Source organism: Narcine bancroftii, chromosome 9 (assembly GCF_036971445.1).
Source record: "Narcine bancroftii isolate sNarBan1 chromosome 9, sNarBan1.hap1, whole genome shotgun sequence".
Lineage (NCBI taxonomy): Eukaryota > Metazoa > Chordata > Chondrichthyes > Torpediniformes > Narcinidae > Narcine > Narcine bancroftii.
In genome coordinates, this window is record NC_091477.1 from 68,581,371 (window position 1) to 68,598,265 (window position 16,895).

General features: G+C 44.8%; 1 protein-coding gene across 9 annotated transcripts in view; it reads right to left on the bottom strand.

Moving 5' to 3' along the window:
- The window catches only part of ankmy1 (ankyrin repeat and MYND domain containing 1), a 119,669-nt gene that overhangs the window by 39,236 nt on the left and 63,538 nt on the right, over window positions 1-16,895 (bottom strand). For all 9 annotated transcript variants that reach the window (XM_069896353.1, XM_069896352.1, XM_069896346.1 and 6 more), the window contains one exon: window positions 10,162-10,327. In XM_069896353.1, the coding sequence (XP_069752454.1) occupies window positions 10,162-10,327 (166 nt within the window). The remainder of the gene's footprint in view (window positions 1-10,161; window positions 10,328-16,895) is intronic.

Genomic DNA, 16,895 nt, shown 5'->3' on the forward strand with positions numbered 1-16,895 from the left:
TGAACCTGGTGGTGCGAGTCTTGTGGCACCGATACCTCTTTCCTGTTGGCAGCAGTGAGAACAGAGCGTATACTGGGTGATGTGGATCCTTGATGATTGCTGCTGCTCTCTGATGGCAGCGTTCCCTGTAGATGTTCTCACTAGTAGGGAGATGTCCTGGGCTATGTCCACTACCTTTTGAATGGCTTTATGCTCAGAAGTATGGGTGTCCCCGTACCAGACCGTGATGCAGCCAGTCAGCACACGTTCCACCGCATACCTTTTGAAATTTGCTAGGGTTTTTGGTGTCGTGAAAAACACTTGAGGAAGCAGAGGCACTGATGCGCTTTCTTCAAGATGCCATTCGTGTGCTGGGTCCAGGAAAGATCCTCTGAGATACTACCTCTGATCCGCAGTAATCACTGGATTGTATACCTCTTGTTACATACACAACAGCAGCGATAAAAATGAGCGCAGACGGTATTGTATTTAAATAATATTTTTAATTATTAAGCAACAATTATTTAACACCTAAACTAATTTAACTAACTTATCTAAAATTAACTAAATTTATATAAAATCATCTAACTTGATCTATGCGGGAATATACTGGTGTGTGTGGAATACCTCAGGTCACTACAGCTTAAGGCTCAATTCTCGGAAGGCAGTTCAAAGTTCAGTTTCAGAAATACAGTGATGACACATGGGCTTGAAATTGATGCAATATGCAGACTTTAGATATCTGAAGCATGCAGGCCTTAGATGAATAATGGGAGCTGCAAGCTTTAAAATAGTGAGACATGCAGGCTTTAAGTTGAAGTTAGCAGTTCCTGAAGTGGGTGAAAGAGACCGGTGTCATGATAATGAATATGCATGAGATGTATTCACCCGACCGAAAGTCACATGGTATGAGGGAGAGAGAGGAGCGCGAAATGGAGGAACAATGAAAGCTGGAGAATAAAGACACGGAGATGTTTAACTGGTAAAACTTGCGTTATTAGTGTTATTAACTTCACATTTCGGGCCACAAATGTGACATTGGCGACGAGGATTAAAACAACAACATTTTGGAACTTAAATGTGATAAGAATTTTGATCTTTGATTTAGTGGCTTTGGGCTGAAAAAAGTTTCCTCATGGCAGGCGCAGAAGCTGATTTTCTAATACTTCAAAGTGTTCCTCATTTTGACCCGACTGGTGATGCAAGCACTGTAAGTGTGAAGTGGAAGGCATGGCTGGAAGAATTTGAAGCCTACGCCAACAGTCGTGGCCTATTTCTCGATAGTGGTACGGTGGAACAAAAAGCGCAGAGGAGGGTGTTACTTCTTTTCACTGCAGGATCTGCAGTTCGGGAAACTTTTAAGACACTTTTGAATACAGGAAGGAAGGATGAATGCCAGAAAGCGGACGATGCATTGAATGCACACTATGTAGTGACACCGAATGCTACATTTCAACACCATTTGTTTCGGAGAACGAAACAAGAAGATGGACAAACAATTGCTCAGTACGTGACGAGATTGTGCCAGCTGGCTGTTGGATGCAATTGGATGGCAGCTGATTTGGACAACCAATTATTGGATCAAGTCGTACAGCACTGCAGATCAGACAAGCTCAGGAGACGTCTGCTGGAAAAAGGGAGTGAGTTGAAGCTCACCGATGCTTTAGCCATTGCTGCTGCATTTGAGGCTGTTGAGGGGCAATTTCATAGCATGACCCTGAAGGACAACTCAAGCCAGCAAGTTAAGAGGCTCTCGCATTGCCATAACCAGCCAAGATATACGACGACACATGACGTGGAGTGTTATCAATGTGGAAACAGAGGTCATTTTGGAAAAGACCCATGCTGCCCAGCAAAAGGCAAAGTTTGCATAAAGTGCGGAGGTAAAGACCACTTTGCAAAGAAGTGCAAAAGCAAGTCCAATGCAGACCAGAAGGGGAAGGGCACAGCTTCCAAAGGCAAAGCTTGGGGGAAAGGAAAGTATCCTGGAAAGAAAGACACTATTCGCCATATAGACGGTGACCCAGAAAGCGATGATGATGATGATAACCAGGATGGACAGAGATATTATCAATTTACATTGAATGATGTACATTATGAGAAGGTCCCAGTGATCATTGGTGGTGTGACAGTTCAGGTCATTGTAGACTCAGGCAGTGACAGTAATGTAATTGATCGACATTTATGGGAGAAATTGAAAAGGAAAAAGATCATCTGTACCTCAAAGAAGTGCTCCAAGAAACTGTATCCATACACAGCAACCAAGCCATTGCAGACCATTGGATGTTTCACTGCGACTGTGGAAGCTGGTGATAAGTACACCGAAGCAGAGTTTGTTGTCATAGACGAGAGGGGAGAACCATTGCTGAGTAGACGCACAGCGCAAGACCTGGCAATACTTCATATTGGAGCTCGGGTCAATTCAGTTCAGTCATACGAGGATATGAAGCAAGAATTCCCCGCAGTCTTCCAAGGAGTAGGAAAGCTGAAAGGTCGACAACTAAAGCTAGTGGTGGACGAAACGGTCAAACCCAAGGCGCAACCAGTGCGCAGAACTCCGTTTGGACTTCGTGGGAAAGTCGAAGCCAAAATTAAAGAGTTGATCGAGCAAGACATTATTGAACCTGTGGAACATTCGACACAATGGGTCAGCCCAGTAGTGATTGTGCCCAAACCAAATGGTGACATAAGACTGTGTGTTGATATGAGGATGGCCAATGAAGCTATAATTAGAGAACGACATCCTATACCAACAGTGGAGGAAATACTTCAAGAGTTAACTACCAGTAAGATATTCTCAAAAATTGATTTAAAATGGGGCTATCATCAATTAGAGCTGGACCCAGAATCCCGAGACGTAACAACATTTGTGACTCACTGTGGATTGTACCGATACAAGAGACTATCGTTCGGCATTAATGCAGCTTCTAAGATCTACCAGTATGAAATCCATCGGGTGATTCAAGGCATTCCTGGAGTTGCCAACATTTCTGACGACATCATAGTCCATGCACCTACAAAGGAAGAGCATGACAGACGGTTGAGGCGTGTACAGGAGGCAGGCCTTACCGTGAATGGAAACAAGTGCCAGTTCGGTGTGTCAGAAATGGACTTCATGGGACACAGACTTACACGGGAAGGACTAAACCCAGCAGAGGCCAAGGTGAAGGCTATTGCAGATGCACGTGCACCCCAGAACGCAACGGAGGTGAGGAGTTTCCTGGGATTGGTCAATTATTGCGCAAAGTTCATCCCTAATTTTGCTACAGTGGCAGAACCACTAAGGAAACTAACCAGGAAAGGTGTACCATTTCATTTTGGATCGGAGCAGAAGAAAGCATTCACAACGTTGAAGCAAAGTCTGACAGATGCTGATACTCTTGGATATTATGATCCGGCAGCACCAACCAAAGTCATAGCGGATGCTAGTCCCGTTGGTTTAGGAGCCGTGTTGGTCCAGATACATGATGTAGGACCAAGAATCATTGCCTACACCAGCAGATCGTTGTCAGATGTGGAAAGAAGATATTCTCAGACAGTGAAAGAAGCACTCGGACTTGTATGGGCCTGTGAGAGGTTCCATGCATATTTGCATGGCATTGAATTTGAACTCATCACAGATCATAAGCCATTAGAGGTGATCTATGCTGCTAGATCCAAACCATGTGCCAGAATAGAGCGATGGGTACTCCGACTCCAACCCTACAAATACAAGGTAGTTCACATTGCCGGGAAAGCAAGCATTGCTGATCCGCTGTCCAGATTGGTGAAGGATGGATGCCCACAATCCAAGTCAGAATTGGGGACAGAAGCAGAGAGCTTTGTACGCTTCGTAGCTATTCAGTCGACACCGAAAGCTGTGACCACGAAGGAAGTCGAGAGAGAGTCCGAACATGACCCAGAACTCATGGAAGTGAGAGAATGTATCCAAAGAGGACAATGGGACAAGTGTACTCACAAGGCTTACATTCCCATTAGAGACGAACTTTGTTGCATCGGACAGTGTGTATTGAGTGGTTGTAGATTGGTGATACCACAGAGGTTGAGACCGAAGATCGTATCCTTAGCTCATGAAGAACACTTCGGTATTGTTGGTACCAAGCAAAACCTCAGGAGTAAAGTATGGTGGCCAGGTTGTGATAAAGACGCAGAGAAATTCGTCAAAACTTGCCATGGATGTCAAATCACAAGTAGGAGTAATCCTCCAGAGCCGATCCGGAGTACGCAACTCCCGACAGGACCGTGGATCGACGTAGCCGTTGATTTTATTGGACCTTTACCGACTGGTGAATCAATCATGGTAGTGATAGATTACTACAGCAGATACTATGAGTACGCTGTGATGAGGTCCACGACCACTGAAAAAACAATACAAGCATTAGCAGAGATCTTCGCAAGATATGGATTGCCTGTTACGCTATACTCTGACAATGGTCCACAGTTCATTTCAGAGACATTTGCTGAATACATGAGGACCACAGGTATCCACCATCATAAAGTAACTCCAAAATGGCCGCAAGCCAATGGGGAAGTAGAGAGACAAAATCAGTCCATTGAAAAACGATTACGGATTGCTCACGCAGAAGGACAAAATTGGCGAGAAGCATTGCTATCTTATGTGGCTGTCTATCGGGCAACACCCCATACAACCACAGGAAAAAGTCCTGCAGAAGCATTTTTTGGGAGAAAAATCCGCACAAAAATGCCCGAAATAAAGGAAATCTGGGACGACCAGGAGTTGAGGGACCACGATGCTGAAAAGAAAGGAGCAGCAAAGCTGTACACAGACTCGAGACGTGGAGCCAGGTACTCAGACATCATGCCTGGAGATAATGTTCTGGTGAGGCATGAGAATGATGGTAAGCTAGACACACCTTATTACCATCAACCCTACACTGTCGTATCCAGAAGTGGCAGTATGGTAACAGTCAAGTCTCCGGCTGGAGTCCTGTACAAAAGAAATGTGTCAGGTGTAAAAAGGTACCAGTCCAGAGAGACATCGAGGGAGGTGGTTGAAAGTCCAATACGAGATGCTCAACCTGAGAGACCAGATGATGTTCCCGAGGCGGTTGCCAGCATTCCTGACGAAGTGACTAGAGAGCCAGAAGCACCCGAGGCCGAGGCGAGCAGTGTTTCCGACATTGAGAGTGAAAAACCGAGTAGCAACGAGAGTATCACAGGAAGGCCGAAATGAGACAGGAAAGCGCCTAAACGATACGAAGACTTTGTGCCGTATTTCTAATTGTGCCCACATTATCACAAAAGGGAAAGTTTGTGACGGTTGGAATAATAAAAGAACATTGGGACAGTGATTTGATCATGTATCCTAAAGTGCGTGTATGAGTGCTGTATGAAGTACATTTTAGTTAGTTGAGTTATTGTATTACAGTTAGTTACGACATGTTCATGTTACATTGTGTGTAGAAGGAGTTTGAACTTGTTTATTTGTTTGTTAGACATTGTTTGTTGGTTCCGAGGGATATTGTGAAGGTGACGGTGTTTACATTTCAACATTAAGGTGTAAAGTTTATTTCTGGTAAAAGGAGGGATGTCATGATAATGAATATGCATGAGATGTATTCACCTGACCGGAAGTCACATGGTATGATGGAGAGAGAGGAGCGCGAAATGGAGGAACAATGAAAGCTGGAGAATAAAGACACGGAGATGTTTAACTGGTAAAACTTGCGTTATTAGTGTTATTAACTTCACATTTCGGGCCACAAATGTGACAACCGGGGGGTGTCAGAACATTGATTAGTCACAAAATCCTTTATTGAGGTGCTTCAGAGAAATGACCTTCTTTGACGAGTGCCTTCTTCTGAAATTAGAACCCTTTTCATGGGTCAGTCATGGTAGAGGGAAGTATTTCTTCTGCAACTTTAAAACCCTTTTCGCAGGTCAGTCTAAGTGGGCTCTTATCCCTCCATAAGCAAATGGAGGAAATCTGACATTCTCTCGATTACCACACAATGAGGCCAAGTGGGTTTCTCATTTTCAAAAAGGAGGTAAAGAGCTGTTGAGTCTTGTGATGCCTTCTTAAAATGGCCTCTTGAACAAAATGTACACTGTCTCTTTCAAGAAGCTGGTCACATGGTCTCTGTCCACGGCTTCTCCAGGGCTGCACCCATTGTATCAATGTTTTGGAACCTGCTGCCTTCAAAACCTGATGCTAGTTCATAGTCACTTTCCAAAACATGCAGGCTTTTGCTAAATCTGGTCTCTAAAGGGAAAACCCCACACAAATAAAAGAAATGAAAAAATGGGAGAACGTCACACTCTGGTAGTGCAATCATTAAACAAAAGTATAGAGAGTAGCAAGTCAAAAAGTACCGACTTTCATGTTAATAGAATAAATTGCAGGGCATAGAAAAAAGATACACTTAAAACAGCATACCGTCTTCTACTAATGACAGGACAGGATCAATTTAAGAGTCTGATGACAGCAGCAATCTGGAGGTTTTAGTTTTCAAGCCATGCATCATTTGCCCAATGGAAGAGAGGGTGACCAGGGTGGGATGGATCCTTTAATATATTAGCAGCTTTCCTGAGACAGCGAAGGTACAGATGGAGGGGAGGTTTGTTTGGGTGACTGCCTGAGCTGCATTCACAACTCTCCAAAGTTTCTTATGATCTTGGGCAGAGCAAGCTGCGATGCATGAATATTAACAGAAACAGTCTTTTGTCCCGTGATGGCTGCATCAAATTGTGACACTAGATCTCAGTTGCCTGCACATGATACGTATCCCTCCATTCCCTCTATCTGTTGATCTAGAAGTGCTTTAAATGCTATTATACCCTCATCCATCACTAGCCCTGGCAGCCTGTTCAGACACCTATCACCTGCCCCATACATCTCCTCTAAACTCCTCCATCCCCACCCCCAACTGCATTTCCAGTATTTGTTGAGGAAAATGATTCTGTTTGCTCTATCTACAGCTCACATGATTTTATAAACCTCTATCAGGTTGCAACCTCCACCACCCCCCCCCCCCCCCGGACCCCCCCAGCCTCTGACACTCCAGAGAACACAACCCAACTTTTGTTCAACCTCTCCCCAAACCCTCAGTCCAGCCAGTATCCTGGTAAATCTTTTCTCTACCTTTTCCAAAGCCTTCACATCCTTCTTATAATGAAAAAAAACTGGAATTGCACCCAGCGCTAAGTGTGGTCTAACCACGGTTTAATATAGCTATTTATACTGGAGTAAACAACTTGCTTCTGTTCCCTTAGCCCAATGGTTTGAATCTTGAGCACGATGATGTTTTATCGTTCGACAGCAGATGCAATCTCACTGGCTCTTCACTCGGCTCGGGATCACCAAGACAACAGCAATACCTACATTTGGCTGCTTTTCATCCATTACACTAGACAACAAATAGTTTTCAAAAGATTTGTTTCCTGAAAAAAAATTCAGGATTATGATAGACAACTTCCAGCTGAACACAAAGATCATTTTAGATTTGCTGTATCATGTAGGAAGTTGGAGAAACATTAAATTAACTTTTATTGAATTGAGCAGGTTTAATCGCATAATGATGCTGACACTTTGCATTAGTTCAATGGACCTAAAAAGGTTTAGCTGCCAATTTTCGTTTGTACTCAGCATCAGATTCTTCTTGTGTCAGTGTCCAACAATAGTCGGCCAGCATTGATGGATTCCAGTTGCCCTGATACTGCTTTTCCATGGTTGCCAGTTCCTGGTGAAACCTTTCACATTTGCCACTAATGAACCAAGATCAGCAGTGAAGAAGTTCAAGAGCAAATGCAGAAAATGCATTTTCAATGACATGTTGCACTTCAAAGTTTTGTATGCTGAAGAGCATGTGCATCAACATGCATTCGATCTGAATCAATGTAATGCACAGTATCTGTATATGTGAGCTGCTTTTAATAGCCTGTCTGCATCTATCCTGACTAAGACAACATTTGCAGAGCACCTGCACTGAGTACATGCACAGGCTTGCTTGGACTGACCAAAACAGCTTCCTTATTGGCAATATACTAGTAGACTTAAAATATGATAGATCATAAAAATAACTTGTATCTAGAAAACGGTGTGTGATAAGAAAATCTTACGGTGCTGGTTTGACCGCGTAAATATGAAGACTATTTCGACTGGCAGAAAGGTTGTGAGCTAAATTTCAAATAATTGAGGTGGGATATCTTCTTTGCAGCAAGTTTTAATGGTTTCAAATACACTGATAAGAATGATGACAGCCTCAGAATTAACAATAGGGGAAAATGAATAGCAGCTAAAAAAAATACTATATTTACAGCAGGTACCATTATGATGTTCAAAAGACTTTTGAATAATTATTTGGACAGGAAGGGTTTAGAAGGATTTAAGTCAAATCGTGGCAAATGGGACAAGCCCATAATGCCACCTTGGTCAGCATAGACAGCCCTTTTTCCACTGGCACCCTGTCGCAGGAATTAGCTGGGAACTTACTGGGAGAGGTTTCAGTGGAAAAGGAACACTGCCCAAATGCTGGCGTTAAATTATGTCATTTTACGCTAGAGATAAACCACATCTACCCCTACTCAAATCCCTGACGTCTGGTGATGCCGGCGTGCCGATAAATCCAGTGGAAATGGGGCAGCAGAAAGTCACCCATTTCCAGTTGAAGGTAGAACCCTCCGATCCCCGGGGATCAGTGGAAAAGCAATGAGTGTCTCAGTTAGGGGTGGCCAAGTGGAAACGGCACAAAGGGCTTCCTATCCTGGGATACTGCCCGGCCAATTAACTGGGATGCCAGTGGAAAAGGGACTGATGAGTTGGGCTGGTCAGCATAAATAAATGGGTTGGACAGAAGGGGCTGTATGACTCTAGTTCCTGGTGCCTAACCTTGATGGTCAGTGATGGCATTCACTTGCCTTGGTGGGTGTCAAAATAACTCAGTAATTGACTTGATCATTTCCAAAGCCACAGTCTGTCTCATTTCATGGAGAGCCAAGTGACGGATGTTCAGAAAAGCTGAAGTTAAGCAAAAATGTTTGCAGATGTTGGGGTCAACTGTAATACACTAGGTGTTCTGAAGAAATGCAGCAGGTCACGCAGCATCCATTGGAGATACAAGAATTGAGAGAAAGGAATAGAATCTCTACAGGTGACAGGGTGTAAAGAGGTGTAGCTAGGTATCTGTGGGAGTTGGTGGGTTTGCAGAAGATGTCTGTTGTTTCCACAGATTGAGAAAGGGGAGAGTGTTGTCTGAAATGAGCCAAGTAAAGTGGATAAAGTTGACGAATCTGGAGACCTCCTTCAACAGTCCAGTACAGGCACGATGGACTAAACAGCTTCCTTTGGTAGTGTAAAACTCCACATTGGAGGAAAACGACTGTGGCAGAGGCTCAATGATGTAACTTGCTGCATATCCAAATCCAGTGCAGTAGAAAACAGCAAAGCTTCTCTCACAGTTGAACTCAATGCGTCTACACCCGACTCAACTACAGGAAGAACCACAACTGTCTCCCGATGATCTTCTCCTTTTCCATATCCAAGGATGATGTTCCTCATATCCGAGGAAAGCATCCAGGCTGGACAGAGTGGCTGGACGGAGTACCCGGCCGAGTATGAAAAATCTGTGCTGACCAACTTGCCAATGTATTCATGGATATCTTCAACATCTCACTCCAGCTGGGCGTGATACCCAGGTTTCAAATGGGACAATTGTACCGGTGCCCAAGAAGAGTGTGGTAAACTGCCTAAATGGCTATTGACCAGTGGTACTCACATCAATAGTGATAAAAGGTTGGTGTTGAAGCATATCAGTTCCTGTCAGAGCGATAACATGGATCCGTTTCAATTCGCCTATTGTAGCAACAGGGCTAAGGCAGTTTCCAGCTCACTGGCTCAATACAAAGCCCTGGATAGCAAAGATGCATACATCAGGATGTTCTTTATCTACTACAGTTCAGCTTTTAACACCATCATTACCTCAAAACTGATCAGCAAACTCCAAGGCCTGGGATTCAGCCCTTACCCTTCACCTGAGATATGTTTCACCTCCTGTCACCAAATTAGCACAGTCATGGTGGAGAGACTACTGAGAACTGAGAGCTAACTCTCCCACCAGAGGGAGACCCTGAGGTTTATTGCTCAGAGGCTGCCTAGTCTCAGTGGGGAGCCCAAGAGAAGCGGAGAAAAGTGCACGTCCAAGCTCCAGCCAGGCCCCTCCTTACCTTGGGTATTCCACTGGATGATCTGGTCAAGCCGCGTCCGTTCCCTTTCGATAGAAGCTGCTCGAAATGGCTCAGCCAAGAAGTTGAGAAGGAAGCGACGGGCATTGTAGACTTCTCGTTCTTCTGGTGTTAGGGCATGGTAGGGCGTCTGGGCTATTCTTTTATCCTGTATTCAAGAAGGCCAGAATGTGTAATTTCATCCAACTGTAGACTAGTCAAAATCCTTCGTGTTTGAAATCATGAAGTGATCCCACCAGAGGGAGACATGGACTGTGGGGAAATGCAGTCTAGGGGAAGACACGGATCTGGGGGACACATGGACCATGGGGAGTCACGGACTGCAGGGAGACATGGACCTCAGGGAGACATGGACAGACCGCGGGGAGAACACGGACAGGCCGCGGGGAGTCACGGACAGGCCGCGGGGAGTCACGGACAGGCCGCGGGGAGTCACGGACAGGCCGCGGGGAGTCACGGACAGGCCGCGGGGAGTCACGGACAGGCCGCGGGGAGTCACGGACAGACCGCGGGGAGTCACGGACAGACCGCGGGGAGTCACGGACAGACCGCGGGGAGTCACGGACAGACCGCGGGGAGTCACGGACAGACCGCGGGGAGTCACGGACACTTTATAATTTCATACACCTTTGCCTTTTTCATTAAACAACCTGGAGTGAGATGTGGTGCTCCTAGTTTCCACTCTTGCTCCGATGGAACTGCGCATTCAATGACTGCTCCTTCTGTTTTACTTTATTTCAGAGCGGAGAAGTGAAACAAGCTGCACTCCCCCTCCCTCCAGGTCCCAACGTGCTTGTGAGTGTACTTAACAACAGCAATCTTTGTCTTCAGGAAGATTCAATCCAGCAGAAATGTCTCGTCAATGTCGCAAAAGCTGCAAGACATTCTGTTACATTTCTGACAGCTTCAGGCTCAAATACGCAGCCGGACTGCACATTAAGAAAGCCGATGAACTCACCTTCGGTGACCAAGACAAACCCTGTCTGGTGTTGATCACCGATCACTTAACACCTGCCTGGATCCTCCTCACTGCAATCCACAAGAGGACAAGGACTCCAGATGACTGACCGACCAGGGTACTTGCATTGGAACAGTTTACACAAAGGAAGGTGAAAGTGCGAGATCAAAAGTGGCTGGAGGAAGAGAGCGGAGTCCCGTTATCTCAGGAGTAACCTCTCCAAGTTTGATCTGTGAGTTGAGTACATGATCCAGGCAAACACTGATGTACTTTCAGTGATGCCATCTTTCTGATGAGTTTTTAAACCAACCCTCTTTCTGGCCTTACCATGCTACTCTGAAAAAGGTTATGGGAGGTCTTCCCAACATTCTGGACAACCAGTGTCCCTACCTGATGCTATTGAGATTCAGATCAAAGATACTTCAGGGAGGCACTGTTAATACAAAGCTATGGTAGCACCAGCAACCCTGGTTTCTAACTGTCGTACTCACATCTGTCCATGGCCTTATGTACTATCCAACCTAGACCACCCGCACGTTGGAGGAACAACACCTTACTTACTGTCTGGGCACCCTCCAACCAGATGGTATTCACATCGACTTCTCTGGTTTCTGCTCGCCTTTTTTTCTCCCCTTCCCCCTTTCCAGTTCTCCCCCCACCCCACCCATCTGGCCATCCCTCCTCCTGTTGATAGCTGCTGTCCCCTCCCTCCCTTCTACACCTATCATCTCCTGCCTTTGCCTCTCTTCACCCTTTTGCTCGGACGCCTGCCAACATTTTCCCATACCTCAATGAAGGGCTCAAGCCCGAAAAGTCGGTTACGTGTTTTTACCTTTGCTATGTAAAGGACACGGTTTGACCTGCTGAGTTTCTGCAGCATTTTCTGTTTTTACTTCTAACCCACCGCTGCCTGTGCGGAGTTGTATCTTATCCCCATGACCTGTGTGGGTTTTCTCCGGGTGCTCCAGTTTCCCCCCACTTTCAAAAAACAGTACGGGGTCAGTAAGTTAATGGGGTGTAATGGGGCAGCACATGTTTCATGGGCCAGAATCAGCTTCTACATTGCTGGACCATTAAAATTAAAAAAACACCAAGTTCTGGCAAAGAGCTTTGAACCTGTAAGATTAGTCATTTCATTTCTCTCAGATGCTGAGTGTTTCCAGCTCGTTTTATTTGTGTTGTTATACAATTAAAAACATTATCTGCTCATTACTTAAAAACTTCAATAACACTGGACAATGAAGATTTTGCTTCCTGAACACTTTTGGGTGTATTCGATGGATTTTGTGCTGCAGATATCATCTTAAAATTTTCTTATTACTATTTTCTTAGATATAGCCCATTTTTGCGATTTCCTGCCATATTTTAAGTCTGCTATTGTATTGCCCACAAGGCAAACTGCTTTAGTCAGTCCACACATTCCTGGGCATGCACTCAGTGCAGGTGTTATGCAAATATTTTCTAAGTCATACCTAGTCAGGATAGATGCAGATGGGCTATAAAACCAGCTCACATGTACCGATGCTGTGCATTACATCAATATAGATTGAACGTATATTGATGCACATGTTCTACAGGCAATAGCATAGTGAGTGTACTTAGCAATTGCATTTATTGTCTTCAGGAAGATTTGATACAGCAGAAATGTCTCGTCAATGTCCCAACAGCTGCGATGCATTCTGTTATATTTGTGGTGAGTATACACTCAAAGACACAGCCTGACTGCACTTATTAAGAAAACCGATGAGTTACACTTGCAAAACTGGCAACCAGGACAAACCCTGGGCTCCTCACATTTGTTGTGCAACATGTGCAGTCACCCAAGAGCTTGTCTCAGAGGAACATTATACAATTAAAATGCTAAATTAAAGTTAATTTAATGTTTCTCCAATTTCCTACGTGATACAGCAAATCTCAAATAATCTTTTGTGTTCATCTTGAAGTTGTCTATCATAATCCCACATTTATTTTTCATGAAGCAAACGTTTTGAAAAGAGTTGTTGTCCAGTATCATCTGACTCTTTTGGGACTTTGGTAATACTGATTTTGTTTTTTAACATAGACATATAGCACGGTAACAGGCCCTTTCGGCCCATGAGCCTGTGCCACCCAATTACACTCAATTGACCTACGCCCCCAGTACTGGAAGATTCTCTGATTTATTAGATTACATTAATTCGCCAATACACTTCCAATTGACATTTTTTGTGGTGTTGAACAGTATTGTAATACATTTCCTAGTTAATCAGGTAAGTTTAAATGGAACACTAAAACTGAGGCCCCATGAATGCATAGTAACCCTTACATGGTGCAGCCAACTGCTGAAGCATCAGGATTATTGGAGTTGTATTACATTTTAATGATGTTTCTGGGAACTTGTTATGCATAAATATTCTGTCATACAAAAGTGGTTACTATTCAGAATAAAAGACATCGACTGCAAAGCGCTTTGGGACATCCTAGTTCTAAAAGGTATTAGTAGAAAAGGTTTCTGTGTTTCTGAAGGCAATTATAGAGTATTTGTTTTTCTGTCGTGGATGCACTATCTCGAGGTCCCACGTGACCCGCTCGCATCAGAGTGCAATGTGTCTCTGGCCACAAACGAGCCTGTGTTTGATTGATTCACCGCTCACAAGCTGACAAGATAATGGATGCACCGTTCTCCTGGGATTTCTAGCAGGACACGTCCAACAAGGCCTCAACATGAAAAGTAGAATCCAATAGATTTGAGGAAGCAGGGGCCTGAGATCAGTCTCAAGCAGACTGCCTCAAAATACGGGTGGTTGGCATTGGAAAGGCACACTCAACTCGGGTTTTGCAGCCAGGTTCCAATCCTGCTAGAAGAATGCCTGAAAGAACAGTATTCAGTGTTCAAACAGAGTACATCACACCCCCTTTTTACTACAACCCCTCCACAAATGAGAGGAACAACACCTGATTTTCCGTCAGGCCACTCTCCAACCGGATGGCATTAACATCAATTAACCTGCACTCCTCTTCCCTCCTCCCCCTCCCCCCTTCCTTTCCCTTTCCAGTTCTCCTCCCTCCCTTCCCCCTCTCTTCCCCTAGCCACCCCTCCTCCCCCTGATCACTGCTGTCCCCTCCCTCCCTCCTCTACCCATCACCTCCTGTCTTGCAACCACACCTCCTCCTGACCTTTTGCTCATATACTTGTCGACATTTTCCCATACCTTGATACATCGGTGATGTATTTTTACCTTTGCTACGTAAAGGACATGGTTAACCTGCTGCGTTTCTCCAGCGCTGCATTTTTACTTCTACCACGGCATTAACAAATTTTCGTGTTTTACTTCCCTCTACAAATTGTTCGAGGATGAATAACAAGAAGCAGAGGCATGGTGGTGGAGTTAGTGAAGCCCTCACACTTCCAGAGATGGTCCGTGTGCAGACTGCATATTGACTAAGACCACGAGGTTGTCGTTGCCTCTGTGACGATGAAGGTGGTGTTTGACGGGAAGGCAAGGAGAATAGATGGGTTTAGTGAAAAGAGTGGGTCTTGATGGCCTCGGTGAGCAGAAGGGTCTGCTTCCATGAAGATATGGACGCTCAAAAAAGTTTCTTATGGTTGGCCTCAACTCGATACAGTTCCCACTCTGACATGCCTATCCATGCACTGCTAAATGGAAGACCTAATACTCTGGGAACTCTCCAACCAGACGGCATCAATATTGACTGCTCCAATTTCTGTTACCCCCTTTCTCCCTTTCCCTAACTCCCCTCCCCGTCTATCTTCCTCCCGCTTCCCACCCCCTTCCCTGATGAAAGAGCTACCATTCTTAGCCCTCTGCCCTCTCTCTCTATCACTCTTGAACTTCTTTCTCTCTTACCCTCCCACCTGTATCCACCTGTTAGCCTGGGCTCCTCCCTACTTTCCCCCACCTTTTTATTTAGGCATCTGACTGACTCCCATAGAAGGTTCAGGCCCAAAATGCTGACTCCCCTTTACTTCGTATGGATGTTGCATGACCTGCTGAGTTTCTCCAGTATTTCTGCGTACTGCACTCGGTCCCAGCATTTATAGATTTTCTTATTTACCTTGATGAAAGCAAAAGTCCTTTATCTCATTGCCTCTCCTCTGGCAACAAATTCCAGCCTCTGTGTAAAAAAAAACTTCCCCTAAAATTCCCTTCAAAACTTCAGCCCAAGCCCTCTTGCTTTTAATATCCTACCTTGGGAAAGAGATTCTTGTTATCTACCCTATCTTTATCTCTTATAATTTGGTAAATCCTATCAGGTCACATCTCAACCTTCTTTGCTCCAAGGAAAACAAGCCCAACCCATCCAATCTCTCACTGCAACTAAAATTCTCCAATTCAGATGAATTCCTGATGAATATCCCATGCACTCCCTCTAGTTCATCACACCCTATGCATGATGTGGCAACCAGAACCCATTCAAGATGCAAATGCAGTGCTAAGACAGATTTCAACTGAACCCCCTCAACCTCTTATCATCCACTGCCTCAATCTATGAAGGCAAGTATGCCAGGGGCCTTCTTCACCAACCTTGTGTTGCCACTTTCAGGAACAATGGACAATGGTAACACCTTATCATTTACTGTACCTGTCCCACTCCGACTTGGCTCTTTTGGGGTCAAATTCAATCTGCCAACCCTCCATTTGTGGAGCAGAAATGACAAGAGAAAATAGATATCCCTGGAAGTGTTAACATGGAATGTAGAATATTATTCATAGAGGGTTAACATGGTGTTAGAGAACATAGAGGCTCTGATAGCTCAGTGGTTAAAGTTCATTCCTCGCTGGGGCCTCTCCCCTGTGAGGGGTGCTGGAAAAAATGGCGACTCCGTCTTCCTTATGGTAGACAAAGTTAAAGAAATTCATGCATGTTACATTCTAAATGTAGTATTACATGACAACAATGTAACCTTTACATTACAGCACAGTACAGCCCCTGTGGCCCACATGTTGCGCCAAGCTATATAAACCTACTCAACAATCTACACATTCCCTGTTGCAACCCTCTATTTTTCTTGCATTTTCATGTGTCCGCCAAAGAGTCTTTTAAAATTTGCCATTGAACCAACCTCTACCATCATCCCCAGAAATGCATTGCAGGCATCCACATCTCTCAGTGTTAAAAAAAACTTACTCCTGATGTCTTCCCAAAACTTTCCTCCCCTCACATACAGACGACCTCTGGTATTTCCTACTGTTGCCCAAGGAAAAAGGCGCTGCTGTCTACCTTATCCATGCCTCTTATAATCTTGTTGACTTCAATAAAGCCACCTCTCATGCTTCTTCACTTCATAGATGAAAGTACTAGCTCCGTAAACCTTGCCTCATAGACTCACTCTCCAATCCAGGCAACATCCTGGCAAATTTCCTTGGCACCCTCTCCAAAGCTTTTGCATCTTTCCTGTAAAGAGGCAAGCAAAACTGAACACTCAATTCCTTATTTTATGACAAAAGAAAGAGACCATTCAGTCAATTATGTTTGTAGTGGCTCACAAAGCCACTCCATCAGGCCCACTCCTGCAATCCCCGCTCTCGTAGCAGCCCACAGGTTTCCATATCACCCATCAACGCTCGGGGATACCGACAACACCCAAGAATCAGGTGGAGTCATGAAGTCAATAGAGTCACAGAACAGACCCTTTGGCACAATTTTCCATACCGAGCAAGTTGTCATTCAGGGCTGGTCCTCTTTGCCTGCGTGCAGCCCACATCCTTCCAAGCCCTTCCCACCCATATAAAAGCCCTGCTGAATGTTGGTTTGG